Source organism: Doryrhamphus excisus, linkage group LG16 (genome assembly GCF_037039965.1).
Source record: "Doryrhamphus excisus strain RoL-2023G ecotype Guam linkage group LG16, RoL_Dexc_Guam_v1.1, whole genome shotgun sequence".
NCBI classification, from domain to species: domain Eukaryota; kingdom Metazoa; phylum Chordata; class Actinopteri; order Syngnathiformes; family Syngnathidae; genus Doryrhamphus; species Doryrhamphus excisus.
Genome location: NC_136372.1, coordinates 6960547 through 6980053, shown reverse-complemented (window position 1 = coordinate 6980053; position 19507 = coordinate 6960547). Strand labels below are relative to the sequence as shown.

At 41.6% G+C, this 19507-nt stretch overlaps 3 protein-coding genes across 13 annotated transcripts in view; 1 reads left to right on the top strand and 2 right to left on the bottom strand.

The window, feature by feature from the left end:
• Positions 1 to 15790, bottom strand: part of cep112 (centrosomal protein 112) — a 132416-nt gene extending 116626 nt beyond the window's left edge. For 8 of the 11 annotated variants that reach the window (XR_013629920.1, XM_078796978.1, XM_078796980.1 and 5 more), the window contains exons 1-9: positions 15644 to 15790; positions 15348 to 15453; positions 14977 to 15167; positions 14747 to 14898; positions 12422 to 12532; positions 10127 to 10214; positions 8892 to 8960; positions 4387 to 4434; positions 4228 to 4302 (exon numbers count right to left, since the gene is read on the bottom strand). Coding sequence is in view for 10 of the 11 variants with exons in the window: in XM_078796978.1 (XP_078653104.1) it covers positions 4228 to 4302; positions 4387 to 4434; positions 8892 to 8960; positions 10127 to 10214; positions 12422 to 12532; positions 14747 to 14898; positions 14977 to 15167; positions 15348 to 15447 (834 nt within the window). In the remaining variant the exon portion in view is untranslated. Of the gene's footprint in view, positions 1 to 4227; positions 4303 to 4386; positions 4435 to 8891; positions 8961 to 10126; positions 10215 to 12121; positions 12224 to 12421; positions 12533 to 14746; positions 14899 to 14976; positions 15168 to 15347; positions 15454 to 15643 lie in introns of those variants that run through there. The other 3 variants (XM_058048959.2, XM_078796982.1, XM_058048969.2) reach the window with 3 other exon arrangements.
• A 763-nt stretch (positions 15791 to 16553) lies between these two features.
• Positions 16554 to 19507, top strand: part of prkcab (protein kinase C, alpha, b) — a 105783-nt gene continuing 102829 nt past the window's right edge. The window contains 2 exon segments of the mRNA XM_058048973.2: positions 16554 to 16867; positions 16938 to 16969. Coding sequence (XP_057904956.2) covers positions 16701 to 16867; positions 16938 to 16969 — 199 coding nt within the window. The 5' untranslated portion in view covers positions 16554 to 16700.
• On the bottom strand, positions 17059 to 18048 carry LOC131103074 (uncharacterized). The gene is made up of 3 exons (XM_058048979.2): positions 17963 to 18048; positions 17829 to 17890; positions 17059 to 17757 (listed from the first exon to the last, which is right to left on the bottom strand). The coding sequence occupies exons 1-3, from the start codon at positions 17983 to 17985 to the stop codon at positions 17138 to 17140; spliced, it is 705 nt and encodes a 234-aa protein (XP_057904962.2). The 5' UTR covers positions 17986 to 18048; the 3' UTR covers positions 17059 to 17137.

Genomic DNA, 19507 nt, shown 5'->3' with positions numbered 1-19507 from the left:
GAGGGTAGTTGTTGTAAGAGACAGATGCAGAAGACAGGGTTGAATGGAGGAGAATGATTTGCTGTGGCAACCCCTGAAGGGAAAAGCCCAAAGAGAAAAAAGATTTGTTTCCCCTCCAAATTCATCCAATTTTTCAACAGAAAATGCATCTCATTCATCATAAAGTGACCAATGTTAGAAAGCCCATGTTGAAGTATGTTTATATTTAGCTTGACAATCAGGCTGAATGCTGCACCGTGACTCCAGTTCCATCTGTTCGGCGATCAGCGTACAGGATCACATGATCATACATTAGTGGTATGTATCATTAAGAATGGGTGTGTGGCTTAAACCTGGATTGTGTTGGGAGTGACCAATTGCGGTCGATGGAATAATGATGGGAGGGTTCTGGACAGCCATTTTCATTGAAAAAGTTGATTGAAAATGGGAGGACTGTCACTGTTTGGTTTCCGCTCTGGACTCTCTTATTTTGTATTTAACTTCCTGTTTTGCCCTGTCTTCCTTCGTTGCCATAGTCACCCACACCTGTCCCTAATTTCTGTGTGTATTTAGTTCAGGTGTGTGCTTCTCCCTGGGTGGGATCATTATCGTTTGTCAGTCAATCCCTGAGTTGCTTTATTATTCTGCTGCTGTTATTGCACAGAATAAATATTATTTACCTGCATTTGGTCCTGCTCTCTGCATCATGGGGTCGAACCTTAAAGCTCTAAAGGCCGACCATGACAAGGACAACATTAATGTAAAGCTAGCAGGAGGGATTTGGGTGTGTGGAACGAGCTGTGTAAATATAATACAGGTATATAAATATACAGTAGCCCCTTATTTATCGAAGTTAATTGGTTCCAAAAACATGCTAGGTTAATTGGCGACTCCAAATTATCCATAGGTATGAATGTGAGTGTGAATGGTTGTTTGTCTATATGTACCCTGTGATTGGCTGGCGACCAGTCCAGGGTGTACCCCGCCTCTCGCCCGAAGACAGCTGGGATAGGCTCCAGCATCCCCCGTGACCCTCGTGAGGATAAGCGGTCGAAAATGAATGAATGAATGGTTCTAAATATGACTGTGATACGTGAATTTCCTCAAAGTAGGAGTCTATGTATAAATTGAATATTTTCTTAGTTATGGAGGTGGAAGAAAGTTTTATTATCTGATGAGAATAAATGCGGCAGTAGCGTCATGCTTGGGAGGGTACATGAGCTCTGCTGACATTGGGGAGCTGTGGTTCCTTGAGGGGAAACATGAATTCCTGTGTTATAATCCTTACATAACATTAAACATTCTTGCGGTCCTTTTATCCTAAAAGTATAAATGTATTTGTACAAAGACACCCCCTCTAATAAATACCACTATTTGAGGAAATGGGGTACATTATGATCCTAGTTTTACTTCCTTTCCCAGTGTGAGGCACCAGTTTGAATACCAAACTACAGAAGTGGTTGCCTTATAATATCTTAGGCTACCAGCTTGCTCTTTTTTTAGATGAAAAAAAAAAGATCAAATCTAAAATCACAGGCTTAAGCTCTATCCCAGAGGATCCATAGATTAGAGAGACTGCATCATTATGGCATCGCAAAGCAAAATGGGGTCTGATCCCCAGTTGGGGACTTGTGACCATTAAAGAGTTGACGGTTTGACACCGACACACTCATCTGCCACGGCGAGCCTGCTGCCAACAATCCCCGAGGTCAGGTACCAGGAGGGAACCTTTTTAAGGATACAAACACTTCCACATCTCCCGACGATGGACGTGTTGCTTTAATCAGACTATCACTGACTGGGCCCTGCTGCTTAACTCATCAGGCGCCATTTAATTGAATTTCCCAATAAAGGCTGCTCAACTTAGAGCACTTGTATGGTGTGCCGAAAGAGGAATAGTGTAGCAGGACTTTGCGCGACATTTTCCACAACTCCTCAAACAGTCGCGCACACTATGCGACTCAAAAGGCAAAGGCGGCTTACGGGAGAGATTTCTCAGCTGTCACTCATTGTTCCAAAGAAAAAGAACAGTCAGCATTCTTGTCTGTGCAGCTGGTGGCACCGACGAAGGAGTCGAGTGTGAAAGCTGAGATGTCCATTAAGCCGCCGTGAGCTTAATGGCATATGGCATATACGTTTAACACTTGAGTAAATTTTCAGCTAAGCCTTCAGGATTAAGGGGAAGTGATGTCACTGTGATTTCCTAGACTCGGAATCCATGCGACACAGTTGCGCTGTTCTTCTTTGGCACTACAGAAAAGACGATATTGTTTAAGGTGAGATTTGTGGCTCACTTCCACTTCACCTCAATAGGAAAATAGTGTGTGTGGTCACAGCTGTAGCTTGTGAAACGCCAGGGTTCCTGAGATCCCAGTAAGGCTTTCCTAATTGGGAATTTGGACTGACGACATGATCTATCAGGGCTTTACTGACCGCAGATCTATTATGATTCCGGGTTTATGGAATAGACAGGTGATTCCCATAACCTGGGATTAGTTTGCGGCAGATTTGAAAATAGGTTTCTGCATCATTTAGTAGGAAAGTCAAGCACTAAGCCCAATGGGAGACGTTTTTGCCACAATTATAGAGGGAAATTTGACTATATTTCCATGAGTGGGATCTGTCTATGAATGTCCTCAACTCCTGTTTCAATGTCAGTGTCTATATGGGTGTATAGCTCAATTCCCATTGTCTCTGCTAGTTGCAGTTATGTAGAGTGCCATATTTTTCCAACTTCTGTTGGAAAGTCACACATTGTTTTACATAGTTTGGCCGATCCTGACTTTATAACCAGGTCAAAATATATACAGTGGAACCTTGGTTAGCGGCCACCTCAGTTAGTGTTTTTTGGTTAACATAAAAAATTTACACCACAATTTTGCCTCAGTTTGTGTGCATTGACTGGGTTTTGTTGCGTTATTAATACACTTCGCTACTCCGTCTGTATTCTTAATACATATTTTTTTTGCATAATACATCCTTCCTCAGCGAGGAGACCAGGGTTCAATTCCACCCTCGGTCATCTCTGTGTGGGGTTTGCATGTTCTCTCCGTGCATGCGTGGGTTTTCTCCGGGTACTCCGGTTTCCTCCCACATTCCAAAAACATGCTAGGTTAATTGGCGACTCCAAATTGTCCATAGGTATGAATGTGAGTGTGAATGGTTGTTTGTCTATATGTGCCCTGTGATAGGCTGGCGACCAGTCCAGGGTGTACCCCGCCTCTCGCCCGAAGACAGCTGGGATAGGCTCCAGCACCAGCCGCGACCCTTGTAAGGATAAGCGGTAGAAAATGAATGAATGAATGAATATCCTTCCTTGTTAGCATCCTATTACCGAGCGACCAAAATGGCAACCAGAAGTTACATCACCTGTCTACGGTGTCATCAGCCATTGACTCTCAAAAAACACGTATAGTTTCATACGCTGTGTAGGATTCAGGTCAGGACTGGGCCACTCCAAAGTCTCCTTTGGGAGTTTTTGGTAGACAGCAGAATTCATTTATCACAGCAAGTCTTACAAATTCTGAAGCAGCAAAACAGGCCCAGACCATCACACTACCTCCACCGTATTTTACTGTTGGTATGATGTTCTTTTTCTGAAATGCGGTATTACTTTTACGCCAGATGTAATGGGACACACACCTTCTACAAAGTTCAACTCTTGTCCTGTCAGACCACAGAGTATTTACCCAAAGGTCTTGGGGATCATCAAGATGTTTTCTGGCAAAATTGAGACGGGCCTTAACTTTATTTTTGTTCAACAGTGGTTTTGGTCTTGGTTGTGGGGTCTTTTGTGACCTCTTGGGGTAATTTTGGTTGGTCGGCCACTCTTGGTAAGGTTCACCGCTGCTCCATGTTTTGTCACCATTTGTGGATAATGGCTCTCACTGTGGTTTGCTGGAGTCCCAAAGCTTTAGAAATGGCTTTATAACTTTTTTTCAGACTGATAGATCTCAATTACTTTTTCATTTGTTCCTTCATATCTCTTTAGATCTTGGCATCATCTCTTGCTTTTTAATGATCTTTTGGTCTACTTCACATTGTCAGGCAGGTCCTATTTAAATGATTCCTTGATTGAGACCAGGTGTGGCAGTAACCAGGCCTGGGTGTGTCTCGAGAAATTAAACTTAGGTGTGATAAACCACAGGTAGTTATGTTTTTTTTCCAATTAACTCTGTAACAGGCCAAAATGAATAAGACATTCATGCTCATGATCGGTGTGTGTGAACCTATGACCATAACTCCTACCTCCTTGCTCTGCAAAAGCTGCAAATCCATGTCATCAGTCAGGGTGCTGTTCCTGACATAGCTGGACTTGAAAATCTACAGTAAGAAAATATAGTTGGAATATTGTAATTCATTGTGGGAATTCATAATAATTCATGTACATCACAAGGGACAACTTACCGGTGACAAGGGAATAGCCTTTTCTCGCAAGTACCTGGGGTTTTCAATCTGAACCAGGAAAGAGAAATATGTTAGCCCTCTTTTCTCTGACTCTAACCTTCACCTTCCTTCAGTTTGTCACAAACAATGCGGGCGCTACATCAAAAGCTTGTGGCAGGAATCGCTTCCATCAACTCTTGTCTGTTTAGAAAAACAGGCATTGTGTATGCAACCGGCTCTATTTCCGACATGTCTTTGCTGCACGCAGGCCTTTTGTCAACACTGGGGACCACTAATCTGTAAGCTATCTCCGGTCCGTTTACTTGCAGATGGGACTCTAATGTGTGTACATCCTTGCCAATAAGTGACATATTCTTTGATTATAGTATGAGGCGCAAGAAAAAGCAAAGCAAACCACATGAGTGGAAAAAATGTCATAGTTGAAGTGACTCTAAAAAGTTAACAATAATATAGTGTTGGAATTTCCCTTACACAAATAGACATCTTATCTCCTTGCTGCGAGGATGAAAGAGAGCTGCGGGAAGCTTTCAGTTGCAATAATATAAAAAAGCACTACACTAAACAAAGAAGGAACCTTATTTCGAGTAAATTCCCTTATTGTGGTCGGGTCTGGAACCACAAGGGATGGGGGGGGGGAAGCTACTGACACATAGTACGTAAAATGGGGTAACATCGTATCAAGCGTACTCTTAACCCTCAAAAAAAGGAACATCTGTAATCTGAGTGTAATCACATTTGCTGCTCAGAAAAAGCAGACAAATATAGTCAATGCAGTGGTGCTGCAAATTAAATTAAAGGGAACCTATTATGCTTATTATTCAACCCTTTGTATTGAGTTGTGGTCTCCTATAGAGCAGCTACACACAATAACCCGCACAGAAAACTTTTTAAATTTTGCATTTAGATTTTTTCCTTTGATTTGTGCTTCTTACCCAAACTGTCTGTTTTATTTTAACTGTGATTGGTCACGCAGCCAAAGTGCTTCCTATGGACCATATAAGGAAGTCTGCCCGTCTGTGACATCACAAAGGGGCAGTTTTACCACGCCTTTTGAAACAGAGCATTTTGAGCCATCCCAAAGTTCATTCAGGGCTCACTTCCAAATGAGCAAACCTCATTATCTGAAACTTTGGCATGGTTTAACACAAGACTATAAACTTGTAACTACATTTATAGGTCAGAAAAAAAAGCATAATAGGTCCCCTTTAAGCCAATGGATCAATCAACAATATTTCAAAATAGCACACTTTGTAATACTGACAAAGTGGCCTATGCACCCATGTCTATCTATGGACACACCTTCCTGTATGCCCACACACACATTACAAAATCCAACCTTCTGGCTGGCACGGCGTTCCATGTCATTGGAGCCTGATGTGGACAATGTTCCACATCACAAGGCCCCGGCTTTGCTCGCTGCCCAAACAAACACGCGGTTGATTGATGGCTTCCTAGTTTAGCGTAGAATAACCTCTCAGTGCTCCCGACTGACCGCAGACAATGAAAGGCCAAGTGGAAGGGACTACTGCTGAATACATCGCATTCCTCCTTAGTCAGCACTTACTGTAAGGTCAGTGAATCACACAAGAGGGCGTCAATGTTTTGGTGTGGTTGCAGTTTTAGACACCCACGCCATGATCATTTCACAGGGTTTTTCAATGAACAGTAATCCCTCCCGATATCGATGTTCGATTATTACTCCGCCACTATATTGCGGTTTTTCAGAATTGAATTAATAAATTATTGCTATACCGATAAAATTAGAAAGTGGGTTTCGGCTGTAGTCCGGAAGTCTTTGGGATCGCTTGTAAGTGGCAGCAAAAATGGCAGCGAGGTGAGTGGGTGCAATAAATTAAAACCGTGCGTTTTGGAAAGCCAAGGAAATATGTATGGAATAGTTGCAGATTCTGGACGATCTAGAAAGCTTTCTGTGAGGGTTATTGTGTATAGCTGCTCCATAGGAGTCCCCTACTCCATACAAAGGGCCAAAATTGAGCACAAGAAGTCTGCTTTAACTTTTCCTTTTAGAAAGTTGAATGAAATTTAAAGCTGTGCCCTGTGGTTGGCTGGCGACCAGTCCAGGGTGTACCCCGCCTCACGTCCGAAGACAGCTGGGATAGGCTCCAGCACCCCCCGCGACCCTCATGAGGAAAAAGCGGTAGAAAATGAATGAATGAAATTTAAAGCACAAAATCATTGATTTCTAATCATTTCAACTTCTTCAAGACCACAGGTGTGTGTGAGTGACAGGAAGAAAAGCCATCTGTTGCATGTATAAATGTAAAGCAAAAGCAAAAAAAAAACTTCTATAAACTTGAAGGGGTTCACTTGTGTGTTTATGTACGAAGTCACATCTGTTGATATAGAAAAGGCAGTGATGGGGGAAGCGTTGCCAAGCAATATGCGTTATCAGCATCTCAACACAGGAACAGAGTGTGTGCACGAGTTCACGTCTGCTGATGGATAGCTAAGATTAGCTTGTCACTGAAGGACAGATCTACTTTAAGGTTGAACAGAAAGATTGGAGGGGTCTGGAGAAAGTGTGCAAATAACGTCGGACAGACAGTGAAAGTAGGTCATACAGGTGCAGGTAGAGTATGAGGGGGAATAAAGGGGTTTATGCAGCTCTGGCCTGATGCACTCCAGACTGAGCGGATAAGACGCGAAAATATGCCTCAGATGTTTAGTTTACACGAGCTTGCTCATTCCTCATCACACACTCACCTCCCAGACAGACAAGGTGCTTTTTGATGCAGCGTAGCTGATAAAATGCTAGGTTTTTGGGATGTTAAAAAGATGAGAACGCAATAAATCATTTTTAACAATGCTTTGCTCTTGGGAAAGAAAAACGCACACGCCCGGAAAGGACCTTGCAGAAATGCTCTAAGATGCATTCACACTCAGTCAAAATGAAGTGTGGCGAGTTTGCTATGCTTGACCAAACAAATTGTACTCATTTGGGCAAGTGTGAACACAATCATACAAAATATGCTGTGAAAAATTGTGTATATGCTTTAAATATTTTGCTAGGTGATCCATTGATAAAGACTTCTACAAAGCTATTTCTTTTGTATTGGCTACTATAAATTTCACACATTATAGCACATTAACTATATTTCAAACCTGGGCCTATTATGAACCTATTATGCTCATTTTATACCCTTTCTATTGAGTTGTAGACTCCTATAGAGCATCTACACGCAATAACCTGCTCAGAAAGCTTTCTAGATCTTCCGGAATCTGCACCTATTCCAGCTGTATTTTCTTGGATTTCCAAAACAGTCTATTTTAATTTATTCCATCCACAGCCTGCTCACTGTGCTGCAATTGGTCACACTCACAAGCGATCCCGAAGACTTCCAGACTACTGCCGAACCCCTCTTTCTAATTTTATCGGTATAGCATTCACTTAGTAGTTACTGAAATTCTGGAAAACCGCAATAGCTTGCGATACCCCGTCATGCCCAAATAAGTCCGGCTCACTGTGGCGTCACAAGGAGCCGGTGTTAGAATAAACTCTCTGAAACCTAGTGCTCTGGGCCAACCTAAACTTCTCTCAGGGTTCACTTCCAAATACGCAAACCTATTCATGTGAAACTTTGGTTTAACACGAGAATACAACATTCTAGCAACTTCTATAAATGTGAAAAGTGGGTCCCCTTTAAACGATTCAATATACCTCTTAATACCATCAATATCAGACATCACTCATTCAGAGCACGGAAAAATGCTGACGCCACAGTGAGCCAGGAAAACTGGCTAGTGCGGGGCGCAGTAATAGTGTGTAAGTGACATGGGCCAGCACTCCTCATTCTGAAGGCCCGGTGAATTTTACATTAACATGGCAATTTCATGGAATAAATACTAGAATTTAAGTTGTAGATATAGGTCAGTGCGGGCGGCACGGCGGTCGAATGGTTAGCGCGCAGACCTCACAGCTAGGAGACCAGGGTTCAATTCCACCCTCGGCCATCTCTGTGTGGAGTTTGCATGTTCTCCCCGTGCATGTGTGAGTTTCCTCCCACATTCCAAAAACATGCTAGGTTAATTGGCCACTCCAAATTGTCCATAGGTATGAATGTGAGTGTGAATGGTTGTTTGTCTATATGTGCCCTGTGATTGGCTGGTGACCAGTCCAGGGTGTACCCCGCCTCTCGCCCGAAAACAGCTGGGATAGGCTCCAGCACCCCGCGACCCTCGTGAGGATAAGCGGTAGAAAATGAATGAATGAATATAGGTCAGTGCTTCAGATGTGTTTAAGCCAGCAGCCCCTGACTACGCACCACTGGATTAATAACCTGTTTGATAGGTGATTCAACGCCATCAGTAGCCATATTGGACTCCATTTCTAGGTGGTACTCAGTTATTCGGTTCGATAACAGGAGCAGCAACAATCTTTCTGCCATTATTTATCTATTTATTTAGATGTTGCGAGTCGTTGACACTTTTCCACCTTGTGTTGACAGTAAATGCGCTCTCAACTCTCAGCACGCCTGCGGACTCACCCCCAGGTTCCAGCTGTTGAGTCGAGCCTCCAGGTCACTGTCATCAGGAGACATCTGCCCTCCATCTCCCTGAGGTGGGAAAAGCAATGAAATGAAGGAAATTAAGTGTATTAGATATTTAGCCTGAGGAGGTAGTCTATTATCTTGACACCATATAAACACTTTTGGCAAAAACAGAGACAGATTTACACTTAATGCCACACCCTGAATCACAAATAACCCTCCCTCAACGTTGACCTAGTGTTACATAGCTCACACTTTCTTTAAAAGCTTACACACAGGTGTTCTCCTCCAATACTAACACCGTCCTCCGTTATCCCTCATCTCGCCACCCTGCGTGCCGTCACGCTCCTCCCTCGCACATTGAGAACTCCAGATGTTTGGCAGATCCTGCAAAATGTCTGTCACGCAGTGAATTCCACAAGAAGGAGAATAATGCAGCTACACGGCAACATCTTTTGTTACAAGGATTTGTTTTATACCGGATAATTTCAACTTCCAGCGGTGTGTGTGTGTGTCGATTCAAGCTCGGTTTACTCAGGTTTTGGAAAAGAGGAAATATCTAATAACAGTGAGAGAAAAAGATATGGTAAGAGGAGATGTGGACTTTCTGGGTGTAGCTCAGAGGAATCAATGGATGGAATAGCTAAAGATTGAATGACCCTTCCTTGATTAAAAAGGCATTAGCCTCACATAAATAGCACAAATATCTCATTTCAATATCTTGGCATATTCAGTTCTCAGCTAGATAAAGTCATTGTTATTTTTGTTTATTTTTAAAGAAGTGGGAGATCTGAATTTTCTGAGCTTCTGGACACAGATCCAACAGCGCCTCTGTTGGTTGCAGCCAAGTAGTGCAACTCATATTGCTTCAATTGCTTCAAGATGTCATCGTCATTCCCATTTTCCCCTGACGTTCCTACCTAAAAGTCAGTATGTTTTCTGGTTGGACCCTTTTATTTATGTCAAAGCCGGGATTTGTTCTGCACTGAATAGGTCGAGGGAATTTCCTGCCATCTACGTGGGAAACTGGGATTTCCAAAATGTCCCGTAGCCCACATGAAAGATGAGGAAAAAAAAATAACTGAGGCGACTATTTGTGTTGGCATCAGCAGGTTTTTCTTACGAATAATTCAACGTGTCATCGCAAATGCCTCACAGGAACCTATAAATCTGCAAAAAAAACCCTACGCTCGAGACAATGATGCCAGGGCAGACTGAATGAACTAACTAACCACTCTGGCTTCATGTCTGGGTGAGTGCTTGAGTGGGCTGGAAGCGGTGGCTCCTCCTCGTGGGGTCTTCTCCTCCATCAGCTGGTCCCTGGAAAAAAGAAGGGGAGCATAAGAAAAAGGAAAAAAAGAAACAGAAAAGTAGAAGATAAATTTCCAGTTTAAGCACAGGCAGCCAAGGCAAACTTGTAATATTAGGAGAATAAAGGGGTAAATTTACAAGAAAAAGACCCATAACATTATGGCCATTGTTTGAGACCACTATGAAAACAGGAGGCCTTATGGGACCTTTGGTGTTGGGCATGTGAGGGTTGTTGGGTAAGGAAAGCGGAAGTGTGAGCAGGGCTACACAGAGCAAATCTACTCTGTTTTGGACGGTGCTAGGAGACATAGCTAGAGACCCGAGTTCGATTCCCCGCTCGGGCATCTCTGTGTGGAGTTTGCATGTTCTCCCCGTGCATGCGTGAGTTTTCTCCGGGTACTCCGGTTTCCTCCCACATTCCAAAAACATGCTAGGTTAATTGGCGACTCCAAATTGTCCATAGGTATGAATGTGAGTGTGAATGGTTGTTTGTCTATATGTGCCCTGTCATATCTGTGTGAGGCATACCATATTAGCTATGAATCATGGAGCGTCACCACAACACACACAATTCCTACTTTTGGTGTCAAAAGTACTACAAACACACAGCAACACAATAGGTGGACAAAAACAGACAATACACTACCACCGTATAATGTAGAATATCAACCAACACCATTTTGCGCTCTTTCGTTTAATTTTTACTCCACCAATCAAAAGGCTTGGTTAATAAATGATTGCTCCAACGATAAAATTAGAAATTGGGGTTTTTGGCAGCCGTCCGGAGGCCTTCAGGGTCGCTTGTGAGTGTGACCAATTGCAGAAGAGTGAGCGTGCCTGGAGGTTGGCCGTTTTAAAACAGGAAAGCCAAGGAAATACAGCTGGTATAGGTGCAAATTCTGGAAGATCTAGAAAGCTTTCCGTGTGCGTTATGTGTAGCTGCTTTATAGGAGTCCACTACTCAATACAAAAGGGCCAAAAATGAGAATAAGAGGTCCCTTTTAACTTTTCCTGCTGATTGAAATTTAAAGCACAAAATCTTTCTAATAATTTCAAGTACCCATGGCAACTTCTTCAATACCGCCTCCGCTATTGGCACAAATACATTTAATTGCAGACAAGATGCTCACTCTCTTCCGTGTTCATTTCATATACAGCTAATGCACACAGATGCATTACATAATTCATAATTACCAGACTGTTGGTTTTTATCGTTCGATAAGTCAATATATGCATTATCGTGCCAGGCCTAGTTGCACACATTCATAACTATAAATGCCATTGTGTTTCTCAATTATAACCTGGTTTATTGGTCATTTAAAGATGCTTTATAATGACTTTCAATGTCATAAAAAGTCTGAAAAAGACAGGTCTACAGATTAAGATACGAGGTGTCAAAAAACTTTTCTTCCTGTAACCCACACACCAAATTTTAGGATAATGAGGGCCGCATGGTGGACTAGTGGTTAGCATGTTGACCGCACAGTCGGGAGATCAGGAAGATCTGGGTTTGAGTCTCCGTTTGGGCACGTCTGCATGGAGTTAGCATGTTCTCCCCGTGCATTGGTACTCCCGTTTCCTCCCATATTCCAAAAATATGCATGTTAAGGTTAACTGAACACTATCAATTGACTCACTAGGTGTGAACGTGAGCGTGAATGATTGTTTGTCTATATATGTCTCGCAATTTTCATTTAGTGAGGTCAGCTACTACTACTTTTCTCTCATGCAGCTATTTTTGGGGATCCGTGTATATAAAAAGAAGCAGATGAGGCCCAAAAAAGTGTATTTGCATCTGTATGCAAATCTGATACTCATAAAAAGTTGTTTCTGATTTCATATTGCATCAGTAGTTGATGATTATGATTAAAAGTTTTCCGTAAAAACAGTTCAGCCATCATAGCATTAGCGCTCACTTCACATTCTGCTCTGTCGTGCTTAAGCACATACAGCCATGAAAGTTGGACTGGGGGCGGCGGCGGGGTGTCGAGCTTTGCAATCTTGGGCCTCTAAGTCAACAGGTGGATGAGGATAATTGAATCAGATGTGTCTGGAGTCTGAGGCCCGGAGATCAAAGCTGTGGCAAGTCAGGCCAGAGTTACACACACACACACACACACACACACACACAGAAGGAAAATGAGAACACCATGAAGAGCCTCAGAAGCTGCAGCTTGGCTGATTAAAGCACCCTGACATCAGTGCACCAGCCTGACCTCCAGGTGCACGACCAGCTCCTCAGCCTCAGGCACCACCAGGAAATCAGTCTGACCTTGAGACACAAACACTTCTCTGCACCTTCCTCCGCCATGACCCCGACCCGACGCCTGCAAAGTGCAAGGACGACATGGCAGTCGTAGCTGAAGTCAAAGCAAAGAGAAGAACGGGTTGAAAAAAAGTTTTCCCATGTGGATGAAACGCACACACGGGAGAGGCACGAAGAAAAACAAGACGAGGCCCAACTCAGCAGTAAACTTGACACTGAAATCCACTTCTGTATATTATTTTGATATAATAACTGCCTGATTGCAACACACTGGTAATACAAAAAAAAATCAGAAACTACTAATAACCACTCACCAAAAGTCTTAACTAAGTATAACGGTTTGACCTTTATAGATTACATTTGTTTCCATGCAGCATTCCGCCACCTGGAATGAGGCTACGCATTAACCAGTGGCGCCATCGTGAGGCTATTTTAGGAACTGAATCCACCACACTTAAAATATGCATAAGTAAACTCTGGCATGTTGCAATAATAACACATTCCTTTCAGAGATGCCTTTACATGATGAAGTTTTGACTAAGACAGAATAAGTGTTATTATGTTAGTAATATGTGTGCAGTGCTGTCTACCACAAGACTGCATTCTAACTGTGGCGTGGGGGTAGGCGACGTTACAGTCTAATTTGCATAATTGTGATGCATGTGTTGTAATGTAGGAGGAGTCCCATCATTATGTGTTTATGAGGAGGGCTGACTCAGAAATAGTTTATGGAATGATTGACTACTCTTGACGGACAGCCAATCGGCTCCTCCAGCTTTGGGCAGTGACATTTTTTTTTGGGGGGGGGGGGTTCTATCACATGACTTTGTTGTGCATATATATATATATATATATATATATATATATATATATATATATATATATACACACATACATATATATAACGCATATAACGCCATATAACGCATATGTAGGTAAAATATGCTAAACTATTTGAATAAAACATGGACATTCTCGCTTTTTTGTTACAAGACAAAGTAAATTATTTATAAATTAAAAAAAATAATAAAAAAGATTCTAAAATTATACTTAAATACTTAATTATACTTAAATACATAAAAATTACACAACTTTGTTGTGCATTTTGTTGTGTTTTGTACAATGTTTTGTAATTTTTATGTATTTAAGTATAATTTTAGAATCGTTTTTATTTTATTTTTTTAATTTATAAATAATTAACCTGGTAAAATATGCAAAACTATTTGAATAAAACATGGACATTCTCGCTTTATTTTAGTAAATTATTTATACATTTAAAAACTAAAACAAAAACAATTATAAAATTATACTTAAATACATAAAAATTCACAAAAAAATAAAAAAATATACGTAGAAATTTTTTAATCAAATATAATTATGACAAAATGTAAAAATCACATTAATAATTAATTTGTTCAAAATTGTCAGTATGTGCCAAAAATGGCCCCTGGGGGACACTTTGTTCCGTGTGCTTTAAAATCCCTCAGGGGAAATTGAATATGACATATTTATATAAACATACACATCTTTTAGGGAATAGCAATGTTACTAATAACGACAACACACATCTAAGAAGTTAGCAAACTATGGCACTTCTCAACAAGTGCAAAAGCGCAGAGGTGGAGGAGGTGAAAGATGGACCGGGGTGGAGTAGTGGGGGGAGAGAAAGAGAAGAGTCTCCTCATCCTCTCCTGCTGTTTTTGAAGTGCGCCTCTTTGAAAAAGTCCAAATGCAGAGCTCCTGCAGACTGATGCAAGGGCCTGGCAATGCCTTTCCGCTTTTCAGATAAGCACTGCTGAGCAAATACGAAGGCTATCTCTAAAGAAGCCATGCGTGGCTGCCAAATTTGATGTTTTCACTCAGATAAAAGAGCATCAAAACTGAATGCTTGAGTAAATATCGAATGTGCTCCAGTGTATCGGCAGGAGAGTGTGCATCATTGTATAGATCTCATCAAGATGGGGGCATTTCAAATTAAAAACTTCTAGGATTTGTCAAATACTGTAGTAGTCACTCAACTACCAGGCATTTATTTGGGTTAAGAAAGGCTTTTTTACTATATTAAATATTATCTTTTTTTTGTTCTTACACCCCCCCCCCAATTCTTTATTATTTCTTCAGCTTTACAGATGCCACTAATGCGTACATCCAATATTTATTTCCTGACAATAAAAACGGAGGTGTCCATAACAAACACATACACAGTTGGTGTGTATATGGGAGAAGATCGATGATGTATTCCCCATATATGTTATATTGCACAAAGACAAAGTACCTGAGATGAGCTGTGTTCGGTGTGGAAGTGGTTCTGTTCCTAGGGAGGCCAGCAGCCAAGTTGTCATCCAGTTCCGCTGTCACCCAGTCAGGAAGTGTTGCTTTGCAGTGGTCCACAGGTTGACCAATCACAGGCTCGTCAAAATAGATGGACTAAAATGTTCACAGTGATCAGCTATGGTTATGCATCCTTGATACTATTCATACATATTTAATAAAGCAGTTTTTTACCATGTATGTAGGAAGGGCTTTGAGACTGCCAGGTTCTGGTTTGCTGGCAAACGGGCCTTCCAGGACGCCTCTTTTGAGCATGTGAAGAAGCAAACGGGCGTACAGATTGCGGTTCTTGTGACTGTTAAGACTCGAACCGCATGTTGTTGGGTCACACAGCTTTTTTATCCACAAGGCACAATGCTGACGCTCTGTTCAAACAAACATTTGCAAATAATCAATATTTAACACTCGCAACATTAAAGAACACTGCAGAATGATAGTAAGATAGTAATACTCTGTTTGGATTGACATTATGAAGATTTTGTGGTTGTACTTTGCAGTGCAAAAAGATGAAACACATGATATTAAAGTGAAATGAAAGTTCATACCACTTTTGCTGGGGTGTTTGAGTACATATGGTTTCATGTCCAAAACAAAACAGTTGAACTCTGTGTTCATGAAGTCCATTGACTCCTCATTTTTGCTCATAATGTCCTGAAAGTGGAAAAGTAATGTGATTATTTGCAGCTTAGACTAGCTTAGACAGCTACGAAACAAAACGCTATGTAAACTAACAAACAGGAAGTCAGCGTATAAATTCGCCATTTTTTGCTCGTTAAAATCAACACCTCATATGAGTAAACACCAAGAGCATGTAACCAATTAAAATGCTATTGCGTTTTACCTTCAGCTGCAGGACGGCGCTCAAGTTTGATTCAAAATTTCGGCGTCAACACGCTTTACGCCACTTCCGCTTTCACGGCACGTTGCTATGGAAACCTTCTTCTTCGTGGCTTATCGTCTTCTTCGTCTAAGTTCTTTTCTGAGTATGTTTCCCGTGGCGGTAATACCAAAAATAAACAAAAATTTCAATGAAAACAAATAACTACACAATCTGAAATATGTAATTAAACGTGTAGACTTAAAAAATTAAATTGTGCATTATGAATTGACAAGTTGTATATCTGTTAGCTTTTTCGGTTTGATTACTATTTTAATGTTTTGTCACATTTGGCTTGCTAGCACACTTACGTCGTCGTTTTCAATTATTTCGATTCCAGTAATATACGATATTAAGATAATAATTGTACGATATGTAGTCGATACACGACTGTTTCGAGCAGGAAAGTGTAATTTGGCGAGAGGAGCTATTAGCTGCATTGCTACTTATGTCCACAAAGCGGTGCTAAACACATGTAGCTTGTCATACTGTCTGCAACGCTACAGCCTGTTATGCTGCATTCAAGGACAGTTTGTGTACGCCAATTCCACTATATTTGGGCTCTCTTTACGTTAAACCAGTGGCGATTAAACTTTACATTCGTTTTAACATTGTGAATAAAAATACATTAAAATGTTTCTATAATAATATAAAGATATAATATTGAATATATTTGATGTAAACCATCGTGTTGATGCATGTATGTAAAATTGGATACTTTGTCAGCGGTCGAAATCGTCTAATTCAGATTAATTATCTTTTTGTCGGTATAATATATAATTGGCGTCAAACAGCTAAGGTTTGGTATTGATAGTGAGGGAAAAAAACATACCGTCTTTGAACACATCATCTTCACGTCAGGGTGAATGAAAAAGAAGCGCTTCCCTGTGGCTCAGACAGAGAGGAGGCGTGCTATCAGTCCAGGAGGCTCCCGCAGCAACAGCATCACTTATCAAGAGGCAATAACTTCACGACATTAAAGTTGAGGTCGTGTACTTTTTTCCCCCCATTTCCTTCCATTATGGCTGACCATCTTTTACACTATAATGACTCCGCCGGGGTTGGGAACCGATTTGCCCGCAAAGGTGCTTTGCGGCAGAAGAATGTACATGAAGTGAAAAACCACAAATTTACTGCGAGATTTTTCAAGCAGCCGACGTTCTGCAGCCACTGTACGGACTTCATATGGTGAGTTTATACACTTTTTTTTGCAGTGTGAAGTTAGAGATTTTACTCAGTGACTGACTTTGTGTTGCAGGGGGTTTGGCAAGCAAGGATTCCAATGTCAAGGTAAACTTTAATGCTTCCTAAAAAGAGTACCTGGTGTGGCTCTACAATGCTGGTTCACTTCCTGCTGTAATAAGCTTTGACAAATTGAATGCAGTGATACAAAATGAGAATTTATTTAGTTAAATATGAGAACAATTATGTATACACACACTTGTCCTTGACGTGATTTCAGCGATACATCAACGCATGGTCAACATTTTGACTGTATCTATCCCTGCTGAACATGTACCTGCCGTTCCTGTAGTGACTTCTTGACTGGGTGATGCTTAAAGGTGGAAGGCGAGATTTCCGGGCTTCCTGGGCTGCTCGTTGCAGCTCAAACCAAGAGGGAACTTGGCGGTTGTCCCTCAGGAAGCCATAATGCCACCCAGTTCTAGCTGGATAAACATGTTTCTGGTGTCTTTGGACTGCTGGGTGTTGCCGCGACAAGACATCAGGAGGGAACTGAAATACTTCCTCAAAAATCAGTTGGTTGTCACCTGTATTTGGGTTTTTAGGAGCGCTGCTCGGATGCTGATGAGAGGAAGGAAGCTTATCAACACTTTGAGGGTTGCTCGGCTGCTGCACAGGAGAGGGATACAGTATTGTCATTTTGTGTTGAAACACGTCATCATTATCACCACCAGGAACTCCAAACACATGGGGTTGATTCCGGGAAGATTCTCCCCATTGCAGCTGCTCTGAACCTTGGTCATCACTTGTGTCATATTCCCAGTCCTCCTCATCCAACAAAGGATTTTCGTCACCCTCAAGGTTACGTGCGATAGGAGTACTTCGATATTGATAACCTGGAATGCTCACAATTAGAACACATCACAGACTAGTCACTCAAATGCATCAGCATGGAAGAAAACGCTACCTTTGCTCTTCACGGGTGACGCAACACTCTCACTAAAGAGCAAAACACAAATCCAATAGACACTAAGGAGGGGAGAAGCACACCTGTTAGTATCCATTAAGTGGAAAGAAAGGTATGGTTTAAATAAAAGATACCATAAAAGAGCTACAAGGGTCATGGCTGCCGGCTGCTATAGAGGAAGACCTGCGCTCTTCGGGGAAGACCACTGCAAATGTGATGAAGCCTGCAGCGCTGAGTTTTAGTGTCTTTTTTTTATGCCTCACCTGCTCCTTAAAGAGCAGTCAACGAGTAGCAGCTGTGAAGCAAGGCATCCTCATGCTGCAGGGTGGCTATCATATATTGGAGAACATAGACATATGCATGCATGGACTTCAGTGTGCTTGCAAATTGGATTTATAGTTTTTGTTTTGGGGGAGTAAGTTAGACCTTTCTACTGGAGCTTTGTTGATTGGTAAGAAAAAAATGGAATGCACGGCGGACAAGTGGTTAGTGTGCAGACCTCACAAATAGAAGTTCAATTCCACCTTTGGCCATCTCTGTGTGGATTTTGCATGTTCTCCCCGTGCATGCGTGGGTTTTCTCCGGGTACTCCGGTTTCCTCCCACATTCCAAAAACATGCTAGGCTAATTGGTGACTCCAAATTGTCCATAGGTATGAATGTGAGTGTGAATGGTTGTTTGTCTATATGTGCCCTGTGATTGGCTGGCGACCAGTCCAGGGTGTACCCCGCCTCTCCCCCGCAGACAGCTGGGATAGGCTCCAGCACCCCTCGCAACCCTCATGAGGATAAGCGGTAGAGAATGAATCAATATTTATTATATGTATTCAATGGTTAGCGTGCAGGCCACACACCTAGGAGACCCGGGTTTGATTCCTTCTTCGGCCATCTCTGTGTGGAGTTTGCATGTTTGCGTCCAAAATTGGCGACTCCAAATTTTCCCTGTGATTGGCTGGCGATTACCTCGCCTCCTGCCCCGAAGACAGCTAGGATAGGCTCCAGCATACATCTGCAACCCTCGTGAGGATAGGCGGTAAGGAAAATGAATGAATGAATATTTATTATGTATGGGTGTTATGTAAATAGCAAATGTATCATATAGGTATATGTATTATATAGGTTAATTGGTGACTCCAAATTGTCCATATATAATAATACAAATAATAATATAATAATAATAATAATAAATATAATAATACAAATTGCATCTTCATAAGATACATTTTATTCACAATTATTTGCATTTTTATTATATAAAATGTAAATTCTAAGCAGCCATACAACAAATAAAAAAATATATAATAATAATATACATAAATAATAATTTTTTTAAAAAGCATTCAAGTCAAAATTATGTTTTTCTATTTGCCGGAGGCCCTTGGAATTGTCTAACAGCATCCCTGGTTTATCGCCCATTCATTCATTTTCTATGCCGCTTATCCTCATTAGGGTCTGGGGGTATGCTGGAGCCTAACCCAGCTGTCTTCAGGCGAGAGGCGGGGTACACCCTGGAATGGTCGCCAGCCAATCACAGGGCACATATAGACAAACAACCATTCACACTCACATTCATACCTATGGACAATTTGGAGTCGCCAATTAACCTAGCATGTTTTTGGAATGTGGGAGGAAAACGGAGTACCGGGAGAAAACCCACGTATGCAAGGGGAGAACATGCAA